Here is a 23,324-nt window from a genome sequence, read left to right as displayed (position 1 = left end):
GATAAGTAGATTGAACTAAAAATATGTCATATGCCTACACATTCCTTAAGACCCATCAATGGTCAGGTAATCAGTATGAATAGTTCCTCTGTCTGTATAACACCATAGATGTAGATAATGGTGGTGGTGGTGATGATGATGATGGTGATGATTTACAAATAAGGGAACCAAAGCATGGACTAGTTATGTAATAGCTGACTGCATATGGCTAGGAAGAAAGGAACTGAATTGAAACTCAGTCAGCCTGATACTGGCCCTATACATTTATACAGGAAAGTTGTAGGAGTCTCCAGTTTACATAAATGCAGGTGTTTGATTTAGGATAAAGTACAGGGTAGCTAGGGAATGGTGCTACCCATCTTCAGGCCATGTCTCCCTATATCAGTTAAGGTAATCAAGATAATCACCTACACATATGCCTACAGACCAGTCTGATCTGGATGGTCCTTCATTGAGACTCTCTACCTAGTGATTCTAGGTTGTATTAAGTTGACACTTTAATCATCACAGTGAGTTACCCATGGTCACTTTCTACTTTCTTCACTATAACTGCATTTACCAGGTAAAGGAGCTGATGATACTCACTAGTGGACAGATGATATCATATAAAAACATGAACATTCCCATTCAGTGTGTTAAGGTTGTACTGTAAAAGATACCCAGGAACTGAAACAGAATAAAGCCATGACAAATTTAAATTTCTTATCTCAAATTCACTCTCTTAAAATTATTCTCTTTGCTAGGCATGGTGGCACATGCCTTTAATCCCAGCACTCAGCAGGCACAAGCAGGTGAATTTCTATGAGTTTGAGGCCAGCCTGGTCTACATAGCAAGTTCCAGGATAACCATGGCTATGTAGCGAGACCTAAATGGAAAAAAAAAAAAGATAAAAAGAAAAAGAAAAAAGAAAAAAAAAAAAGGTCCTCTTATATCATAAAAAATATTTTTAAAAACTGCTAGATAAGCCGGGCGTTGGTGGCGCATGCCTTTAATCCCAGCACTCGGGAGGCAGAGGCAGGTGGATCTCTGTGAGTTCGAGGCCAGCCTGGGCTACCAAGTGAGCTCCAGGACAGGCTCCAAAGCTACACAGAGAAACCCTGTCTCGAAAAACCAAAAAAAAAAAAAAAAAAAAAAAAAACTGCTAGATAAGAAGCCAAAGCCAAAGCACTAATATGTTTTGTATGTGTGAGAATATTTCCACATCACAGTAAGTGTTAACTTTTAACTCTTGAAATTTAGAAGGGCTAAAGATATTCAAGAGTATGAAATTATGTTATGGAGCGTTTTCTAATGTATGACACATATCTGCCTAAAAATTTCCAGGTAACTCAATGCAGAAAATGTCCCAGTAGTCCATTTTTCTTAATGGTATTTTTCTTATTATTATAAAAGTAAAAGTTGCTCTTTATAGAAAAGTTTGAATCCAAAAAGTACAAGCCAGATGTAATCCCAGCATTCCAGAGACTGAAGCAGTATTATGAGTTTAAGGCCAGCCTGGGCTACATAACAAGACCCTATCTCAAAAAAAAAAAAAAGGTACACAGTAAAATATAAAATGCACTATTTATTATTCACCTCCCCAGAGATAACCATAAGTAGTATCTTTATGTTTTGTTTTACAAATTAATATATTCTACATTGGACAGTATAGCTGATATCTATTTCAGGTTCCTATTTCAGGTGCTATATGCACAGTCAGGCCTTAGTTTAAGGATAGCTACAATCCCAGTCTCTTTCCAAGTAGACTGCACTAGTATTTATGAATCTTTTCTCTAGGTGGACTGCATCATGCAGCTGCCCGCATTTCTGGCGACAGTGTCTATAAGCATTTGAAGTATGAAGGTGGAATCCACCGAGTTCAGCGAATCCCAGAGGTGGGCCTGTCGTCAAGGATGCAGCGTATTCACACAGGAACGATGTCAGTTATTGTCCTTCCTCAGCCCGATGAGGTAACTTCACCAGGGCCCAGGGAAACTGGCCCCATGGGATATATATTGTGCTGACAAACCCTAGAAGATTTTCCTTCTAGGAAAGTCTGTTTTCTTGGTTGACAATTGAACTTAATAGTCTTTATTGAGAATCTTTAACTCTTCCCCAGGTAAATCAGCCTTATTATCCCTATAATGTTTTGTTTATTTTCTTTCATTTAAAAAAGAAGTCACAGGGACTGGTGAGATAACTCACTAGCTAAAAGTACTTGTTGCCAAACCTGATGACCCGAGTTTAATCCCTGGAATCCACATGGTGGAAGGAGAAAATAAACTCCCACAAGTTGTCCTCTGACTTCCACAAGTATGCCATGGCACACACATGCTGTTGTGCACACACACACACAAATAACTATAATAAAAACAGCAACAATTTACTCTCACAATCATAGAAGCATATGGTCCAGTATCAAGGTGACAGCATGGTCCTAATTGCGCTGAAGGGATAGTATCCTTTGTGCTTCCAGCTTCAAGAAGCTCCAGGTGTTCTTTTGGCTTGAAGATGGACAGCTCTAGCCTCTATTTTGAATTCATGTGGTCTTCTCTACACAGGGAACTCTGGGTCTTGTCAGGACACTTAGGATTGTATTTAGAGTCTATCCGGATAATCTAGTATGGCCTTTAAAAAAAAAAGTTTTTATTTACATATTTGTGTGTCTGTATGTGAGTGAGCACATGTGTCCATTAGCTTGCATATGGAGGTCAGAGGACAACTCATGAAGTCGATTCTCTCCTACTAAGTGGGTCCCAGGAGTGGAGTTCAAGTCTTCGGCCTCAGCAGCAAATGCCTTTATCTGCTGAGGCATCTCACCAGCCCTGTACTCTTCTTCTGAACTCAGTTATGTCTTCTCAGATCTGCTTTTCAAATAAAGTTCAAGGGATTAAATGTGACCCACCAGTAAACACACTCAAACAAAGGGGAGGGGACACAGAGAGAAATAGGTCATTTATGGTTCTTTCTTTGGTATCATTTCTTTTTCTTTATGTTTTGAATTAATGGTTTCATAAATATTTAGTTTGCTTGAAAAATCTCAGAGTAAAGTATCTGTGGAATTTAATGATGCTATATATTTTGTCCTAGGTAGATGTGAAAGTGGATCCCAGGGACCTACGAATAGACACATTTCGATCCAAAGGAGCAGGAGGGCAGCATGTTAACACAACAGACAGTGCTGTGAGGCTTGTCCACATCCCCACAGGTGAGCAAGTCCTTTGCTTTTGTCTTAGTTACTGCCTATTGCTGTGATAGGACACCATGACCAAGGCACCTGATAAAAGAAAGTGTTTGATTTAGGCTCATGACATCAGAGGGTCAGAGTCCATGTCCGTCATGGCCGGGAGCATGGCAGTAGGTAGCAGGCATGGTGCTGGAGCAGTAGCTGGAGTTTATGTCTTGATCCACAAGCACAAGGCAGAGAGAGCTAACTGAATGGTGTGGGCTTTGAAACCTTAAAACCCACCCCAGTGACACACCTGCCCAGTCAGGTCACACCTCCTGATCCTTCCCAAACAGTTCCACCAACTGAGAACCAAGTATTATATCTTTGAATAGATTTACAGTTCTTTGCACAAAACTTTTAAAGATAGCAATGGCATTGTGGCTCTGTTTTCTCCTTCTGTTTGGAAACAGTTCCTCCTTTGCAGGATGCAGGTGTAAGCATATCTGTCCAGGAAAGGTGCTTGGATATGCTGGACAGCAGTGCTCCATGAGCCGTGTTCAGTTCTGAAGGGAACAGATACAGCATGGACATGCCATTGCTGTGGACCCTGTCTCATCTTGTAGATGAACTGCTAGTGCCATGAGGCTCTGCTGCCCTCAGCATTGGCCACTTGGTCACCTTGATAAATTGTACGCTTTCTTTTTAATTTGTTAAGGTGATTTTTAAATACATTGGTTCACAATAGGGACACATTCTGAGAAATGCATCATTATACAGTTTTACCACTGGGTGAAATTATCAATGATCACAAACTAAGATAACTCAGCAGGTAATAAGATTTTATAGGACAACTATTGTATGTGCAGACTGTCATTGGCCAAGTTGTTATGTAGTATATAAGCATCATTTTTTTAGACTAAAACAATTTTTCTTTTTAAATTTTCATTCTTTTTTAAGTTACTAACAAAAATAATAATTTGTGTGTGTGTGTGTGTCTGTCTGTCTGTCTGTGTCTGTGTCTGTGTGTCTGTGTGAGTGTATGTAGGTATGCATGTCTCTGCACGCATGAAGGCCAGAAGTGGTCTGTCTGATCCTAAAGAGATGGAGTTACAGGTGTTTGCGGGACACCTGGCTCGTTATATGGGTGCTAGGATCCAAACTCTGGTCCTAACGCTTGATGAGCAAGCACTGAAGCAGGATTCTAATTAGTCTTGACAAGAAACCCGGAGTCGGATAGTGAGGGTGAAAGCTGAAAGATTAGAGAAGCAGAGCAGCCCTGCTCTGAGCCCTTAACTCTAAGAAATCTCAGACGGAATGGGCAGGCAAACCTGTCTCGTCTCTATGAATCCTCAAACAGCATGGGCGCCAAATCCTGTCTCCATCCTCCTTATATTCCTGTCTCCACCTCCCTAGTGCTGGGATCAGAGGCAGGAGATCCCAAGTGCTGGGATCAAAGGGATGAGATCCCAAGTGCCGGGATCAGAGGCGTGAGCCACCAGCTCTGTTTAGCTTTTAGACTGGTTCAATCTCCTATAGCCCAGGGTGGCTTTGAACTCCTGATCTTCCTGCTTCCTCCTCCCAAGTGCTGAGATTAAAGGTGTGTGCCGCCACTGCCTGGCCTCTATGGTTAACTAGTGGCTAGCTCTGCCCTCTGATCTCCAGGCAAGCTTTATTTGTCAGAACACAAACAAAATATCAACAAAGCACTCTTAGATGCCAGCCAGGATTGGAGAGAGCTGCGATGAAGTTAAGAGCACACACTGTTCTTGCAGAGGCCTGGAGTGCAGTTCTCAGCACCTCCATCAGGGGTCTCACATCTGCCACATCTGTTTTTGTTGGGGGCAGAGAGTGCAGTGATGGTAGCCACACTCAGGAGCGAACCCCAGGCTTCACCTGCGCCTGGCAAATGCCCTGTCATTGAGCTACGTCCCCAGATTGCATAAAGGTGTGTTTTCCACATCAGCCCTCTTTCTGTGTGTCTGTGACTGAACGAGGAAAGGTCAAGTGTTTCCTGAGTAGAACAGGGTGGACAGCGGTCCCTGGAGGATGGCAGAAGTTTACTTGTGGAAGAGCAAACAAGGAGAGGAAATGCTCGGAGAAGAAAAGTAAACATGGTGCCTGCTGCCTCAGCGCTCTCTCTGCAGATCTCAGTTACACCTCTTAGCACACCCTGTGATCCCTGTACTCTGTAAACACAGCACTGAGGGGCTGATGTCTGCTCACCAGCTTAAGGGCTGCCTGGACCGCAGGGAGACCTTGTTAAAACAAACAAACAACAAACAAACAAAAAAAAAAAAAAAAAAAGGAAAGGTACCGTGACTCATCTTTGCTCCCAGCACTTAGTTGGGAGGCAGAGGCAGGTGGATCTCTGTGAGTTCAAGGCCAGCCTGGTCTACAGAGACAGGGCTATACACAGAGAAACTGTCTTTAAAAAACAAACAAACACTAAAAAAAAAAAAAAAAAAATTACAAATACACAAACAATCTACGATTCTAACAATCACAGAAATGAAAAGCCTAGCATCATCTTGAAAAAATCGTAACTAAATCCAACCAAAAGAAATGAAAAGCAACTCCACAAAACCTGAAGACTGATCTACAGAAAAAAGACAAAGACAATAAGCACTATCTGTATCTGCAAGCTGAGCTAACACACAGCTGTACTTGAAACATGTGTTCAAATACAATTTGTTTCATTTACATCATCTGCGCAACAGTGAGTATATCTAAGTAATTAAATAATCCTTGAAAAAAAAAAAAAAAAAAAAAAAAAAAAAAAAAAAAAAAAAAAAATCAAAAAAAAAAAAAAAAAAAAAAAAAAAAAAAAAAAAAAAAAAAAAAAAAAAAACAAATACATAGTGAGTACCTGTCTTGAAAACAGAAAAGAAATAAGAAAAAGGTGAAACATGTCATTTAGATATCAGAATCTAAGCAGGCCCAAACGGTTATTACCAACAATTTCCAAAGAGTGCTAAATCTAAACTGTTGTTTACCTTTCGTCGTATTTCCTGATTGACCTTTCCCCTTGCAGTGTTCCTCAGCCAGGTGTGGTGGTGCACACCTTTAATCCAGAACTCCTGAGGCAGAGCCGGGGCTGCTCAATGAGACCCTGTCACAAATAACAATCAATAAAATGTTCCTCGTTTCCGCTTTATTTGACCTGTGGGAAAGACAAGTGATACTTTACCTGATTCCTGTTGTTTTTCAGGACTGGTAGTAGAGTGCCAGCAAGAACGATCACAGCTAAAAAACAAAGAAATAGCTTTGCGTGTGTTGAGAGCTAGACTCTACCAACGGATAGCCGAGAGAGACAAGTGTCAGCAACAGAGTGCTAGAAAACTGCAGGTAAGACACGCGTGACAGCTGCAACACTGTAGCAAAGTCATCTCACGGGAAAATTGCAGAGTGTGCCCCAACATGAATGGACGTGTCTTAGAACTGGGGAAGTGTGCTTGCTTGTAAATGAGGAAGAGCTTAAATCCTCTAAATGAGGCCTGAGGAGTTGGGATTGCATTTAGTCATGGCCAGTTTTCTTTCCAAAGGAGTAAATGAATGAAGTATTTCCTATGGTGTTTATGTTGTAACTGTCTTAAAAGGAAATTGGTGCTGGGCGGTAGTGGCACAGGTCTTTAATCTCAGTGCTTGGGAGGCAGAGACAGGTGGATCTTTGAGTTCCAGGACAGCCAGGGCTGTTACACAAAGAAACTCTGTCTTGAAAAACAGAAATAAAAACAAACAAATCAAAAAAAGAAAATTGGTGTTTGTTTTGTTTTGTGAGACAGGGTTTTTCTATGTAGCCTTGGCTGTCCTAGAACTAGCTCTCTAGACCAGGCTGTCCTCAAAATCAAAGAGATCCACCTGCCTCTGCCTCCCAAGTGCTGAAATTAAAGGTGTGCACCACCATTGCCCTGCAGAAATTGATTTTTAAGACAAAATAATTCTCTGGAAAGATTATAAGATTTTAAGATACTTAAAGGCCTGTGGGTTTGTTTTTTTTTTTATTAGAATTCTGTATGAATCAAACAATATTGGCACTTCAAGAAACAAGGAAGGAGATTACTGCTGGAGTCTGGGGATAAATAAAAGGAAGACTGACTTTTCATGCCCTTTGATACTTCTTGAATTTTGTTTAATATATATTTAAAGTATTAAATATACTATGCAAAGCTGGGCATGGTGACTTATGCCTTAATCCCAGCACTCAGGAGGCCAAGGCAGGAGGATTGCTGTAGTCTACTTAGTGACACCCTATTTCAAAAAAATATGTTACACACAAAATGTGTTACATATAAATGTAAGTTATATATTACAAATATGTAACTCAGTATTTTCTAAGCAATAAATTCCACTGTTTTAAGTAAACAAAGTATAAATTAAAAACAGTAAAGTTCCTCTTTGAGAGAGGCTAGAAGAAAAAGTAGAACTCAGAAAGAAGTATGCATAGGATTGGTTATGTAGATCAGTGGAAGAGCACTCACCTAATGTGCAGGGGCCTAGCTTTGACCTCAGTGCTGCAGGAAGAAATTTAAAAGAGAGAGAGAGAGGAAGGAGAGAAGGCAGGCAGAAAGAAATGTGCTTTTATGTGTTATTTACATATAGACATGCTACAATAAATCAAACTTGGAAGACTTCTGTGGCCTTTTAGGAAAATGAATTGCATGAATAATCACTCTGCTCATCGTGATATATCATGATATGACCCTTTCCCTGTTTGTCTGTCTGGCTTTCTTGCCCATGTTCTAGCTTGTAGCAGAAGTGAAAGGAGAGACAGTGTATTAGGTCTCATTTGAGTGGCCAGAAAGAACTCTCCACAACCTTGTGTACTCATGAGCTGTTTTAGTAGCAATTTCTACTGTTTTGAACTTTTTCTTCAACCACACAGTGGTCATATGCAGTGCCCAGTGCTCAACCCTGGGTCCCTTGTCACCCAGGAAGTTATGCAGATGCGTCACCCCCAGCCTCCCACCCCCACTCCCCAGGATTCTGATCTAACTGATCTAGAGTGGAGTCCTAGTGTTTGTTTCCCAAACCCAGCTTGGCAGAAGGAACAGCTGAGGGACTCTTTCAGAACACACAGTCCCTGGTTCTGTATGTTTGTGAGTGAGTGGTAGAAATCTGTAACTTTTCAAAATCTCCCGATGAGAAGTTTCATTTCATATAGTTTGCCTCAGGCTTGAAGAAAATGAGTCAGTATTTGGGAGGCTGAGGCAAGAAGATTGCCAGTTCCAGATCAGCCTGTGCTGTACAGTGAGAGAGAGTCCATCTGAAGAAAGGACAAGAGAGCTGGGGCAGTGGGAGAGAATGGAGGAAAGATACAGAAATGTGCTTCTTTCATCTTAAGAAGGGAAAGCAATCGGTAGCGCTGTGCTGCAGCACAGGAGCAGACCGAGCACCCAGGGACCATTGCCGGGGTGATCTGTGGAGATGCCAAGCTGTAGGTTTAAGGAGTCAGGGAACATATTCCAGGTTCTGGGTGGGGCAGGACAGGACGGGTAGGGAAGGGCATCCCTTAACATGATGAGCTAGACAACACTGAATACGACATGATATAACAAGTGGCATTGGAAAGGTTCACGTGATTCTCAGAAATAATGTTGGGAAGCCTGTCCATGTTAAGAGGTATCTTGAATGCTGAGTTCAAGTGTGTGCTCTTAGCAGACAAGAAGGATCCACAGGGGGCTGGAGAGATGGCTCAGCGGTTAAGAGCACTGGCTATTCTTCCAGAGGACCCAGGTTCAATTCACAGTAACCACATGGCAGCTTACAACTGTCTGTAACTCCAGTTCTAGGGTACCCCATACCCTCATACAGATATACATACATACATACATACATACATACATAGATATAAAGAGAGAGATACATATATACAGATAATATATATGCATACACACACACACACACACACACACACCACACACACGTACACTCAGCTGCTTCCCCAGCCCAAACCCACAGTCTTAAGATTTTCTTCTGTCTGTTCTTTTCTTGGTCTATGAATATAGGGGTTTTTAGTAGATACTTAGGTCCTTCAAGCAGGAAAGTCATGTATAAGGAATTTATTAAGATTTAATAAATACTGTAATTTTTAATTCTAAAATTAAAACTATGAATTTCTTCTTGTCATGGGACAGGTGGGAACAAGAGCACAGTCAGAGAGAATCCGGACATACAATTTCACCCAGGATAGAGTCACTGACCACAGGATAGCGTTTGAAGTTCGGGACATTAAGGTAATATTGCTGACTGTGCTTTATGTACTTTGCTTTGTTAGAAAGTATAATCAGGCTGGAGGCAAGGCTCACTGGCTAAGAGCACGTTTGCAGGATTCACGTGGAAGGTGAGAGCCAACTCATGCAAGTTATCCTTTGGTCACTCATGCACCGTGACACACATACACAAAAAAGAACCGTGATAAATTCTAAATCCTTTGTTATGCCATCACATTGTGTTATTATATAACAGACATACACATTTACATGTAATTATTAGTAATTGCCACAAAGTTAGCAGCTTAAAACAAAACCTTTTGCTATGAAGTTTTTGTGATGCTACAAGTCGAACCCAGGGTCCCACACATGCTCTACCACTTGGTGAGACCCCCACCCTGTCTTAGATTTCTGTAGGTCAGAAGTCCAGGCACAGCTGAGCTGTTCTCCGCTTGGGTCTCACAAGGCTGGCACAAAGGCAGTGTGGCTACCTACTCACGTTTCTGAACTCCTTCCTCTTCCATTGTCCAAGCTGCAGGACTGGCATGCTCTTGCTCACAGCCACGCGCAAGCTGCTCTTAGCCTTTAAATGTTGCTGTAAGTTGCTTCCCAAGTGGCTCCCTCCAAACACCCTCTGCTCATTTGTAATCCTTTCTTACAGGAATGGGCAGGCCTTTTTATGGGTACATCTGATTAGGTGAAACCCACTAGGGTGACATTGTCTTTTATTATCTCAAGGTTACTTATTAATTACCTGGTCACAGAGGTACTATTCCTTTATTGTCACAGGTTCCACCTCTAAGAGAGAATTATGTATGGTGAATACACTAGGAGCTTCATAGAGTTAGACCTACTACAATGCGTGCGTATGTGCGTGCGTGCGTGCGTGCGTGCGTGCGTGCGTGCGTGCGTGTGTGTGTGTGTGTGTGTGTGTGTGTGTGTGTTGTGTTGGTTTGCTCTTATTTTGACAGCAGTCTCACTAGCCCTGGCTGGCCTAGAACTCACTATGTAGACCAAGCTAAGCCTCAAACAAAGATCCACCTGCCTCTGCGAATAAAGGCATGCACTGTCACACCCAACTAATACATATTCTTTTGATGTAGGAGGTATAGCCAAGATGTTGGAGAAAACATCCTGTCAACATTTCTTAAGCGCCATTAGCTAAATTCCTTCTAGCTAGGACTACTAACATTAATACATTAATAAAGAAGTACAGTAAAACTTTTCCTGTGCTGCCACTGAAGCAAAAATGAACCAGTTTCCATAAAGGACTATGTGAAAAAGCCAAGACCCTCTTCCCTAGTTCATGGGATACCTGGCTTATTAATCCTGATCTGTCCACTTTGTACCTGTCTAAGTTAGGGTTTCTGTTGCTGTGAAGAGACACCAAGACCATGGCCACTGTTATAAGGAAAACATTTAACTGAGGTGGCAGCTTACAGTGTCAGAGATTCTGTCCATTTTCATCATGGTGGGGCATAGTGGCATGCAGGCTGAAATGGACATGGTGCTGGAGAGGTAGCTGAGAGTCCTCCATCTTACAAGCAACAGAAAGTGGTCTGAGACACTGGGCGTGGCTTGAGCATATATGAGATCTCAAAGCCCACTCCCACAGTGACACACTTCCTCCAACAAGGCCATACCTATTGCAACAAAGCTGTACCTCCTAACAGTGTCATTCCCTACGGTCTTGTGGGAGCCAATTACATTCAAACTACCACAGTCCCCAAAACTAAAGTCTTGATTTTACAAGAGAGACATCTGTTTTTGAAGTTTTAGAGTTTGTGTATCTTATGCCTCTTCCTCTGTTATCTTGTAGCATACAACTGTCTTGCATATGACCATAGAATGAGAAAAAGGTTTTACTGTTGTTTGCTTGTTTTAGATAGGGTCTCACTCTGTAGCCCAGGCTGGCCTGGAACTTTTGCCTTAGACTTCTGATTCCTTGAATTACAAGAGTGAGACACCATACCTGGTAGAGGGAGAGAATGCTAACTTCTCTTTCCTTAGATGAAAGACATAATATAAAAAGCGAACATATTTGGCAATATTGTTCCGATTATGCCAGACTTTTTCAGTTGTTTTTTAGTACTTAGGAGGCTGTGAGAAGAGAATCACAGTTAATTTTGAGGCCAGCTTGTTAGCAAGGCCTTTCTCAAAACCAAAAAGTGAAAACCACACTGCTGCCAGGTCAGAAGGAAAGATAGCAAGTAGACTAACAGGGATGAGGAACTTAGAAATGATATAGAAGAGGCTGGAAAAGGCGGAAGGACCTTGGCTGCAGGGCAGCAGCTGGTGGACCGAGTAGAAAGGGTAGAAAGGAAGAGACAGAGCATCTAGGGACTCTTCTGCCCAGCTTTCCACCCCTTTCAAGAACTCAGGCTTCTTCTGACTCCATCCACAGAACTTGTGATGGAGTAGCTGTGCCTGGGCATGATCATGACCCCGACAACAATTGATTTGTTTGGCTCAGGCATGTAAACAAGCCCCAGCCACCAGTGAGTGCCTCCCAAGAATTCTAAACTAGGGATAAAGAGAGCTGTGCTCTCTTCTTGGTGGCTAAACCTGAAATATGAAAAGCTTAGAAGAGGTCAAAAGGCACATTTCCCAGCTTGGCAAGTAAAAGATGGAGGCAAGACTACAAATGAGAATGTATCCTAGTGACGTAAATGCCCACATTCATTTATTGTAGGCCCAGTCTCAGTCCAGGGAAGCAGCAGCAAGCCCAGGTGCTCCAGTTCCTGGGTTCTGTAAGAACACCTGGTAATCTTAGTGTTCCTTTGTAGGTGGCTCTTCTGCAGGCCACTCTACAGGCCAGGCTCGGCTTGGGGTTCCTGATCTGCCTCTGCCTCCTGAGTAGTTGGAATTATGTTTGTCACCACACTCAACTCAATTTTATGGAAACTGATTTATTTATGTAACAGTCTAACATGGAATATTTAGTTTCTTAACTTCTGCAGATTTTTAATACCAATCTTATCTCCTACTCTGTATTCCAGTCAGTCTGAATATTGCCCTTGCCCTGAGCTCTAGCTGTACTTCATTTCTCATTTGAAATGCCCGCTGCTTGGGGAAGACCTATTTCTTTTAAAGAATAATTGAAACATCTCCTTCCTAATCAGTCCTTTCCAGATGCCTTCCTGTTCATTCAATTAACAGGTCCTTTGAGTCTCTTCCTGCCTAGCTATTGGCCATTTAGCTCTTTATTAAACCAATCAGAAGGTACCTTGGCAAAGACATATCTTCCCAGAGTATTCAAATATTCCACAACATTTCCCCCTTTTTGTCTAAATTAGAAGGAAAGGTTTTAACTCAAACATAGTAAAACTATATACAATAAGAACAATTATCAGGTAAGAATTACATTTACAATGTCCAGTCCATTTGTATTTCACATATTGGGAGAAAATACTCTATTATCTATTCTATCTTGATGAATCTAAAGTTTTATACCTAAACCTAATAACTTGTATTAGCATCCTAAAAAAATATCTTTTTAGACTTCAAAACATTTTCTTAGATAAACAACTTACATTTTTATGTCTTTTAACTCTATACACTTTACACCTCTTTTTTTTTCTTTTCTGAATTTGGTAATATGGAAAACTATAACTATCTAGTCTTCAACCCTATCAAAGACCAGAGAAGGATATATTATTGCCTGAGTAAGCAGGAAGTACAGAGCAAGCAACTTCCAAAACTATAGAAATGACAGAAACATCTGGCTGTCAGGACAGTCACCCAAGGTTCTTCTGCAGTGTTGGGGCATCCATCTTCGGAAGCCTACAGGCCTAGAATATCTGAGAGACTTCACAGTCAAGAAGGAATGTTGAAGGACTGTCCTACCTTGTCTTGGCAAAGTTCAGCAGTCAATTTCTTCTGCGTCCTCTTGTCCAATTTAGACAGCACACTGTCCGCAGTCAAGGCAAGGGCAGTTTCTTGCCCAAATGGCTAGCTTTGCCACATTGAGAGCAAACTCCAAATGGAGGTTCTTTGATGCGCATCATCCTTTTTTGAAGTAAATTGGTGCTGCCAGGAGCAGATGTATCTTACTGTCATGAAAAGCCTTATGTTATTATAACATTTTAAATTTAATATATACTAAAAAATAAAAATATAAATTAATAAATGTTATTATAACATTTTAAATGCCATATTCTGTTGGCCTCTGACGTGTTTAAAGACCATCTATTTAAAATATATTTGTTTGGCCTTAAAAACATACCTGCCGGTGGTGTGGTGGTGGTGGTGCGTTGGTGGTGCACACCTTTAATCCCAGCACTCGGGAGGCAGAGGCAGGCGGATCTCTGTGACTTTGAGGCCAGCCTGGTCTACAGAGCGAGATCTAGGAAAGTCGCAAAGCTGCACAGAGAAACCCTGTCTCGAAAAAAACAAAAAACATACCTAACATGACTCTAAAAAGCTCATACTCACTGACGAGATTTAAGTTTGATTATAGATGACTACTAACCTGTATTTTTTAATATATGCAAAATGTGTTTATTGGGATGGTTCCCACTCATCTTGAATCAGGTGTTTTCAATGATGCCTCCTCCTGAAGGAGCATCCTTCTGTCAGCCGTGCTTTTTCAAAACCCGTAGGCTGACAGAGGACAGTGGAGCAGCCAACACACAAGACTACCGATTGTGCATGGCTAAAGACTGTGGTGATTTTATAGCATCCTGGGCATTTCACATGCATGAAGTAGGAACTGGGGCTCTGTACCAGATACTTTTTCTTGTGTTTCCTCTTTTCGTCTTCTGGAGAGTATGGGAGACCAGCCCCCACACTTATTTACCTCAGGAACTCTTGAGGATTGAGGGATAAGAGACTTAGTTAGAAATAGAGAGTGAAGAGAAACAGAGAAAACACAGGATAGACTCGAGTGGGCCTGGATCCTCATCCACCCACCCAGAGCTTTATTCCAAAGGGCTATTTATAACAATGCCAGGGGTGGAGCAAAAGACCTCCCCCTTTGCTAGTTAGACCTTTACAAATACCTGGTACCCAGGCTCGTGGTCCAATCAACCCAACCCCCCATGCAGTCCTGCTGGGTACAGCCACTGGGAAACCTAGTGGGCTCCAACAGAAGAGAGATGAAGGAGATCCTTTGCAAGAGGCATATTCTCATAGGGAGGTTGTCACCACCAGAAAGGCTAACCTGTATTTCTTACTTATTCATTACTTTTTTAAATGAGCTGCAATACCTTAAAAAAGAGTAGAAACATATATGCAGTATAACAAAAAGAAACTTAAATTTGTATCAATATATAAAAATACCTTAAGAGTAGAAACATATAGAGAGTATGTTCTAACGATAATAACCTTAAATTTGTATCAATATATAAAAATATATACCAATGTAAAATATTTGAGACTAATAATTACTTTTTAAATTTAAAAGTAGATTCAATATTCTACCCTTTTTCATATCATTTCTTTTCTATATCCCCTGCTTTTTCCCCTTTCTCAGAAAGAGATCTCTGATTCTAATCTCCTTCATTTAGTTTTCTCCCTGACCATGACCAACAACAACTTGCAATCAACCCCCTTCCCAAATGATGATAAACATCCATAATCCATTGAATGACCGAAAACACCACCTTTTGGGAATGTGGGCATCATGTTCTCTAGACTGCTTCCTGTTGTCTGTGAATGATGACATCTCTAGGGGACCCTGAGAAAACTGGGACAATGGTCAAGTTCTGGGAGAGCTAGCTATATTATTTTTTATTTAGTGTCTGTGTGATGGGAAAATGCAAAACTTGTCTGAAGTCCAGGCTAGAATAGTGCTTGAGGCTGGACCATCTCAGCTAGCAGCTTTGAAGTTGTTCTGGATGCAGAATTTTGAGGAAACTGCAACAGAGGCATTTTGAGAGGCTGGATCACCTGGGCTACTTGTTTTCATTGGTTTTGGGTCCTATTTTCTGAAAACACACAAAATTTTAGAGATAACATATACATCTGCATTAACACAAATAGGGAATGTGGGGTGTACACAAGTAAGCTAAAGATGATTTTCTGTTCTATGGTTAAGCAGGTAAAAGGCATCTTTCAACTTTATAAGTCTGTTTGGACTGTATAACAATACTTCATATGGCATGGGCCATATGAAAGAATGGCATCTAATAATAAGTCATGAGGACTGTGTAGCCAACAAGATTTATCATGTCTCATCCAGTCTCAGGGATGTTCCTATGTTGAGAGATCAGCATATGCACTTGTCTTCGAGTCTTTTTTGGTTTTTCTTTCATGTCTGCAGCCAAGATCCTCAGAAGGTCTCCTCCTATCAAATCTGGTCTCTATTAATTTTAAAATAATCCATAGCTTTTTGTTTCCCAAAAATCTTTCCCTCAATGCAACATATTTTCTGACTTCCTTTATGAAGTTAAGGCATTCTTAAAATACATAGGTTGGTTTAACTTAGCATTTTCCATAATCCAGTGTCTCTCAGCAGCTATTGTTTTTGTTTATTAGCATTTAAAAAATTCAGAATCAATAAAGGCACCATACAGGATCCAGATGCCATGTGTATTTCCCATCCTTATGTGTTTTTTAAAATATTACTTTAATCTCTCTTTAAAGACTTTATTTTTAAATTATATTTTAAGAATGTCTATACCCTTTTCTTTCTTAGCATCTAAGCACATTTTAAAGCATTTGTATATTTTTAGAGGTTTTTTTTGTGTCTGCACTTGGCTTTTTGCTCATCTGTAGTATTCCTTGTGAGCCAAACTTTAAAAAGGCTACTGCCCAGTGGCTCTGAAGGCTGGTTCCACCCCCTTCTGTTCCCTGAGAGCCTCGCCTCATGCCGGTGGCTACAATCCTGGAGCCGCATTTACCCGCCCTAGCTCTGGGAATTTGTTGTGTCTGCCTGTGGCAGGTGTTTGTACCCAGTAGGCTGCTCAGGTACTCAGCTGCACAGCAGAGCCTCATAAAAGAGCTGTTTCTCTGTATGCCAAGCCTACCTGTGGTTGCCAGGAAGCTGCATCCTCTGTGTTCAAAAAAATTTTTTTTAAGCTTTCTCAGGCCTTATGTGGATATACGTGGCCAGACATTGGGTACCATTTACAGTCGGACTTTTCTTTGGGTCGCCAACTCACAACATGGAGACTTATTATTAATTATGAAAGGTTAGCCTTAGCTTAGGTTTTTTTCTTTTTCTTTCTTTTCTTTTTCTTTCTTTTCTTTTTTTTCTTTTCTTTTTTTTTTTCTGAGACAGGGTAGCTTTGGAGCCTGTCCTGGAACTCGCTGTGTAGACCAGGGTGGCCTCGAACTCACAGAGATCCACCTGTCTCTGCCTCCTGAGTGCTGAGATTAAAGCCACCACTGCCCAGCAACTTAGGCTTGTTTCTAACTAGTTCTTATAACTAAGTTAACATGTTTCTATTAATCTATGTTCTGTCAAATGGCTTGGTTACCTTTCCTCTGTCCCATATGTCCGACTTGTTCCGTATCCCCTGGTGTCTTCCTCAGCCTAGATTGATCCCTCTGACTTCCTCTCTCTCTGCCCAGAAGTCCCACCTGTTTTCTTCCTGCCTGGATATTGGCCATTTAGGTCTTTATTAAACCAGTCAGAAGGTACCTTAACAAAGACATAGCTTCACAATGTAAACGAATATTCCACAACAGGGAGATGCTTTCTCAGAGCCACATAGGGAGTATTTGGCAGGGAGCAGTGCACACTGATGTGGCCACAGAGTCTGGAAGGCCTGCCATTGTGGAAATACTATAATATGAACGAAAAGGGTTAGTTTTCAGGACAAGAATGTGACTTTTTTTTTTTTTTTTAAAGATGAGCACGCTCTTTTTTAACTAATAGAAGGATCACAGGGAATATTTCCTCTCGAAGATAGTGTGCTAACGGAGACTGGTGTCATAAAAATTCAGCAAAGGGTCTTTAAAGAGGCAGTTGGTCAATTTCAAAAGCTCATTCAGCTCTCTTTGTCTTATCTCTAAAGTCATTGGAAAGATTGAAGTCACAGAATATTGATTTCAAAGTAAAATGCTAACTTAAGCAATTAAAGGAAGTAGAATTCTATTTGTTCTTTTAGATTCACTTTTTACTTAAGACAAAAAAAGCACTGAAACCTGGGATTCTCCATCTCTTAGCATGTGTTCAGCATTGTTGCTATGTAAAGACTATAAAGAAATAGACAATACCTTTATTTTTGATTATCAGGTGTGTCTGCCAGCTTTCCACCAATGTAACAGTTACCTGAGAAAACCAACTTAAAAATAGAAGAGATGATTTTAGCTCACAGTTTTAGAGGTTTCAGTTCATGTGTCTTAGTTACTGTTCTATCGCTGTGAAGACACCATAATGAAGGCAACTTTAGAAAAGCATTTAGTTGTGGGCTTCCTTACAGTTCCCAAGGAGAAGCCCATGACCACAGTGGTGGGGAGCATGGCAGCAGGCAGGCATTAGCTAAGAGCTTACATCTTACCTGAGAGATGGAAGCAAAGAGTGAGAGACTGGGCCTGGCAAAAGCCCCCCCCCCAGTGACACGCCTCCTCCACCAAGGCCACGCCCCCCACCAAGGCCACACCTCCTAGTCTTAAACAGCCCCCAACTGGGAACCAAACATTCAAATGTACAAGCCTGTAGGGGCTGTTCTCACTCAAGAGTACCACACCAGGACTCCCTGGCCCCTTGTTTGGGCCTGTGACAGCACAGACAGTACATCGAGGCAGGAGCAGGAGGCAGAGGAAGCCATTTGCCTCATGTCCCGGAAGTAAAACGGAGAGAACAGATTGGCATCCTTCATTTCCATTCAGGACACACCTTCCATTAGGCCTGCCTCTTTTAACTTTTTACCACTTTCCAATAGCAACAGGCTAAGAGCCTAGCATTTACCACCTGGGCCTTTGGGAAACACACCGAGATTCACACTGTATCATCAGATTTCATAATAACTCCATCTTTTTTTTTTTTTTTAATCAGGAATTTTTACGTGGTGAGAAATGTCTGGATCAGCTAATTCAGAGACTGCTTCAATCAGCAGATGAAGAGGCCATAGCTGAATTTTTGGATGAGAGCCTTAAATCAGTGAAATAAATGCAGCTTCTTATTATTAAATAAATGAAACAAACAGGTGTGGGAATCTTAATGAATATTCATAAAGTACAGATATACATACAGAGTTTTTATAGAAGTTGTTTTAATGAATGAAAGTCACTTTTTTGGGTTTTGTTTTCTGATTTTTATCTTTTCAAGACAGGGTTTCTCTGTGTAGCTTTGGAGCCTGTCCTGGAACTCACTCTGTATACTAGGCTGGCTTTGAACTCAGAGAGATCTGCTTGCCTCTGCCTTCCAAGTGCTGGGACTAAAGGCCTGTGCCACTGCTGTGCCTGCATCAGGAGACCCCCGAGCAAGACCACCTCAGAGCCGATATCTGATGCTAAACACACAGGGGTTGGTTCGTGTCCAACACTCCGACACAGCAGGTGGAGGAGGACGGCCCTGAGCTCTCAGGGTGAGGGGTTTTTAAAGGGAAAAACTGCAAGCAGGGCGATACAAGCCTTTGCATGAGATGATTTGGGTGAGGGTGTGTAACCTTTGAATTTACTAGTTGGGGGTTAACAGTTATCATTTTTGGGCAGGCCTGGACAGGTCCCAGGCTTTGTCCTTGAAGCTGCCATGGAGGCTGGCTGGCCTCACACATTCACATTGACCCATGCACGTAGCTCTAAGTTGGTGAGGGGTCCCAGACAGTAAACAACTGGCTGAACCTTGAGCGGTCAGAGTACGTGCAAAAAGGGAGCTACTGCGAGGACTTTGTCTTTTGTTCAAGGCCCTCCCAGAAACTGCTTGCTCACGTCTCAGGAGAGTGAAATTGAGGCCTGATCTCTGAGAGAAGACTGAGCAGCCTCTTACTCGTCTGCTTGGTCCTCTCACCACCGCCGCCCGGCACGTGACGCAAGCCTTTTAAAAACCATAAGCATTTTTCTTCCAAGTAAGGAGATTATAGGTGAGTCACCAGGCCTAGCTTATATAGAATTACAGTTTTTAAAAATTACACAACAGGTTCAAGATAAATTAGTATCTGCTACATACTTGAAACAGAAGGGATGCTTGCAGGCAGTTCACGTACAAGGCACTCTTCAACTAGGGGAGAGTGGCCTTATTTAAACTCTCATGGCAGTTCATGACTAAAAGGCAATGGAGAATCATGTTGAATATGAAAATGGAGTGAACAGGCTATGGAGGCGATCTGAAAATCAGAGTTTAAAAACAGTCGAGATGAGCCAGGCTGTAGACACGCAGTGCCTAGTGGTACCGCTGACACTGAGTTGTCGGGAACGGGGGTGGAGTGGGTGTCAGATGGAGTTGGAGAGGGAGGTGTGGTGACTCATGTGTACACGGCACAGAAGCCTGAGTTCTGAGATGAGCAGGTACTGTGCTTTTTATGCAGCCTTTTAATGAAGTATATATTTTATCTATCCTGTCCCTTGCCTTAAAGGCCAAACAAGTAGGACATGCTATACATTAGAGTGCTTAGAATAAAAACTAGGAAAAGGAATTGCAGAAAGCTGAGTCCATTGTGTAGAAGGAAAAGAGCCCAGGGAAGCTAATCAGGAACAAAATCATAGTGGAAGACAAAAGGGTCCATCCCAGGAAAGACATCAGGAAAGGGAGAAGGAACGAAGTCAACCAGCATGGAAATGGTGGAGTACAAATAAGAGACACTGGACCTTCTCAGGAAGGCCTTGGGTTGATCCCGCTGTTGAAAACATTCATGAACAGAGATGAATAAGGATTCTGTTGTAGGTGATTATGTCAATTACAAGAAAATTTGAAGAATCATCAGAACTCTGAGGAAACAGGTGGTAAGGAACATGCTAGTGATAAAGTTGGGGCAGGAATGAAAGGATGCTTAAGTGCTGTGTTGGCATTCTGCTACTTTGTCTTGCAAAAGCCTAGTATGCCGATCATTGAGAATCACCTAGGGATGCAGAGGACCACATCTGCAGCGATCATCTGTATGAGTTACAACAATGCTGACCTGTAAACTTCTAGTTGAAGAGAGCCTTGCTTTATGACTGAACTATGCTCCTGATGATTTCCTAGAAAAGAGTTTCACAACTGTTGTGGAAGATTCTTTTACACTGTGTAAAGATGTGTCACTGTGATTGATTTAAAAAGCTAAACGGCCTATAGCTAGGCAGGAGGTATATGCGTGACTTCTGGGGACAGAGAGCTCTGGGAAGAAGAAAGGCAGAGTCTCCAACCAAAGGCAGAAGAAACAGGATGGACAGTATGGAGATGAGGTAACAAGCATGTGGAAAAACGTGGATTAAAAATTATGGGTCAATTTAGACACAAAACAAGAATCATAAATGGCTGAAAGACATTTAAAGAAATGCTCAACATCCTTAATCATCATAGAAATGCAAGTCAAAAGGACTCTGAGATACCACCTTAACACCTGTTAGAATGGCTACGATCAAAAACACCAATGACAGTCAATGTTGGAGAGGATGTGGAGCAAAGGGAACACTCCTTCACTGTTGGTGGGAATGTAAACTTGTACAACCACTGTGGAAATCAGTATGGCGGTTTCTCAGAAAATTAGGAATCGAACTACCTCAAGACCCAGCCATCCCACTCTTGGGCATATACCCAAGGAATGCTGATTCATACCATAAAGATACATGCTCAGCTATGTTCATAGCAGCACTATTTGTAATAGCCAGAACCTGGAAACAACCTAGATGCCCGTCAACAGAAAAAATGTGGTACATATACACAATGGAGTACTACTCAGCAGAGAAAAACAATGAAAGCATGAAATTTGCAGGCAAATGGATGGAACTAGAGAAAATCATCCTGAGTGAGGTAACCCAAACCCAGAAAGACAGTCATGGTATGTACTCACTCATAAGTGGATTCTAGATATAAAATAAAGAACAATCAGACCACAACCCATAGAACCATGGAGGCTATATAATATAAAATAATATAAAAAAAAATATATATATGCATGGAGGTCCCTAGGACGACTGTGGCTTATAATAAATTTCGGTTTTACTCAATTATTGAAAAAAAATAGCCAAATTAACGGAAACACATGAACTATGAACCAAAGGCTGAGGGGCCCCAGCTGGATCAGGCCCTCTGAATAGGTGAGACAGATGATTGGCTTGATCAGTTTGGGAGGCAACTAGGCAGTGGGACCAAGTCCTGTGCTCATTGCATGATTTGGCTGTTTGAAACCTGGAGCTTATGCAGGGACACTTGGCTCAGTCTGGGAGGAAGGGACTGGACCTGCCTGGACTGAGTCTACCAGGTTGATCGCAGTCCTGGGGGAGGATTTGCCCTGGATGAGGGGGGACTGGGGGGTGGGCTGGGTGTAAGGAGAGGGAGTGGGAGGGGGGAGAATAGGGGAACCCGTGGCTGATATGTAGAACTGAATGGTATTGTAAAATAAAATAAAAAAAAAATTATGGGTCAATTTAGGTTATAAGAACTAGTCAGAACTGGGCGGTGGTGGCGCATGCCTTTAATCCCAGCACTTGGGAGGCAGAGGCAGGCCTGACCTACAGAGTGAGTTCCAGGACAGCCAGGACTACACAGAAAAACCCTGACTTGGAAGAAAAAAAAAAAATAGAAAAGAAAAGAAAAAGAAAGAACTAGTTAGAAACAAGCCTCAGTTAAGGCCAAGCTTTCATAATTAATAAGTCTCCATGTCATTATTTGGGAGCTGGCTGGTGGAACAGAAAAAGACTTGTTACACACAACCTTGTTTAGTGCCAACAATTACGAGGAAACTCCTTACATTTGATATAATTTATTGTGCATGGAAAGCTCAGGTATGGATATAGTTCATTGAGTTTGCCAGTTGCAGACACCTGTGCAAACACCTGCTCAAACAGAAGAAAACATTTGCCCCATCTCCCAAAGTTTCCTCATATTTCTTTCCAATCTAGCAATCCATCAGCACTCCACCCTTCATCCAAGACTGGCAGCTGTCATGATTGTTGTTCATGGAAGTTTATTTTCACTGGGCTGGGAGTCCACCATCTGGATGGACAATTCTTTACCTGCCTTCTTTTACTCAGTGTAAAAATTTTGAGATTTGCCAGGCAGTGGTGATACACATCTTTAATCCTAGCATGTGGGAGTCAGAGGCAGGAGATCTCTGAGTTCCAGGCCAGCATGGTCTACAGAGTGAGCTCCAGGACAGCCAGGGCTACACAGTGAAACCATGTCTCAAAAATAAATACATAATTAATTAATAAATTTAAAAAAATTGAGGCTTATCTACATTATTGTAAACATTAAAGACATTTCTTTTTTTATTTCTGAGTCACGTTACACTGTATAAATATACTATTTATTCTGTTGATGATTGTTGGGTTGTTTGCAGACTGCATATACTGTTTATTATGAAAAATTCTAACACAACTCTTTTTGTAGATGTTCCCATTTCCCTGGAGCTTAGCAGTGAAATTACCTGATGTTCAAGAGAAACTACCAAAGAGTTTTCTAGTGTAATCACTGTTGTGTGATATTTTGTTTGTGTTCTGACAAATAAAGCTTGCTTGGCTATCAGAGGGCAGAGCTAGCCACTAGTTAACCTTGGAGGCCAGGCAGTGGTGGCACACACCTTTAATTTCAGCACTTGCGGGGAAGAATCAGGAAGATCAGGAGTTTAAGGCCACCCTGGGTTACAGTACTAAGAATGAACCACTCTAACAGAGAAACAGAGCCAGTGGTGGTGGCTCACATCTTTGATCCCAGCACTTGGGATCTCATGCATTTGATTCCAGTACATGGGAAGATCAATGCCTTTAATCCCAGCTCTAGGGAGATGATGACAGGAATATAAGGCGGGTGGAGACAGGCTCTCACTGCCCATTCAGTCTGAGGATTCGTAGAGACAGGATCTCACCCATTTGATCTGAGAATTCGGATAGAACTGACTGCGGCTGCTCCTTTGCCTCCTGGAATTTTCAGCTTTCA

The 23,324-nt window shown here is 41.7% G+C and overlaps 2 protein-coding genes across 5 annotated transcripts in view; one reads left to right on the top strand and one right to left on the bottom strand.

Moving 5' to 3' along the window:
- Positions 1-18,454, top strand: part of Mtrf1 (mitochondrial translation release factor 1) — a 28,041-nt gene extending 9,587 nt beyond the window's left edge. For 3 of the 4 annotated variants that reach the window (XM_028878691.2, XM_037208368.1, XM_028878681.2), the window contains 5 exons: positions 1,778-1,950; positions 3,071-3,188; positions 6,358-6,494; positions 9,284-9,382; positions 18,303-18,416. In XM_028878691.2, the coding sequence (XP_028734524.1) occupies positions 1,778-1,950; positions 3,071-3,188; positions 6,358-6,494; positions 9,284-9,382; positions 18,303-18,416 (641 nt within the window). Of the gene's footprint in view, positions 1-1,777; positions 1,951-3,070; positions 3,189-6,357; positions 6,495-9,283; positions 9,383-18,302 lie in introns of all 4 variants that reach the window. The other variant, XM_028878672.2, reaches the window with a different exon arrangement.
- Positions 13,833-14,166, bottom strand: LOC114699586 (40S ribosomal protein S27-like). The gene has a single exon (XM_028878705.2). It carries the CDS (start codon positions 14,057-14,059, stop codon positions 13,898-13,900), a length of 162 nt encoding a protein of 53 aa, XP_028734538.1. The 5' UTR covers positions 14,060-14,166; the 3' UTR covers positions 13,833-13,897.
- Positions 18,455-23,324: the final 4,870 nt, after the last annotated feature.

This window comes from Peromyscus leucopus, chromosome 9 (assembly GCF_004664715.2).
Source record: "Peromyscus leucopus breed LL Stock chromosome 9, UCI_PerLeu_2.1, whole genome shotgun sequence".
NCBI lineage: Eukaryota > Metazoa > Chordata > Mammalia > Rodentia > Cricetidae > Peromyscus > Peromyscus leucopus.
This window is presented reverse-complemented; position numbering and strand designations above follow the sequence as displayed.

What these genes read in the sequence shown, in the direction of transcription:
- LOC114699586 (XM_028878705.2), bottom strand. Translation starts at nt 14,059, where the DNA reads ATGCATGTGAAATGCCCAGGATGCTATAAAATCACCACAGTCTTTAGC.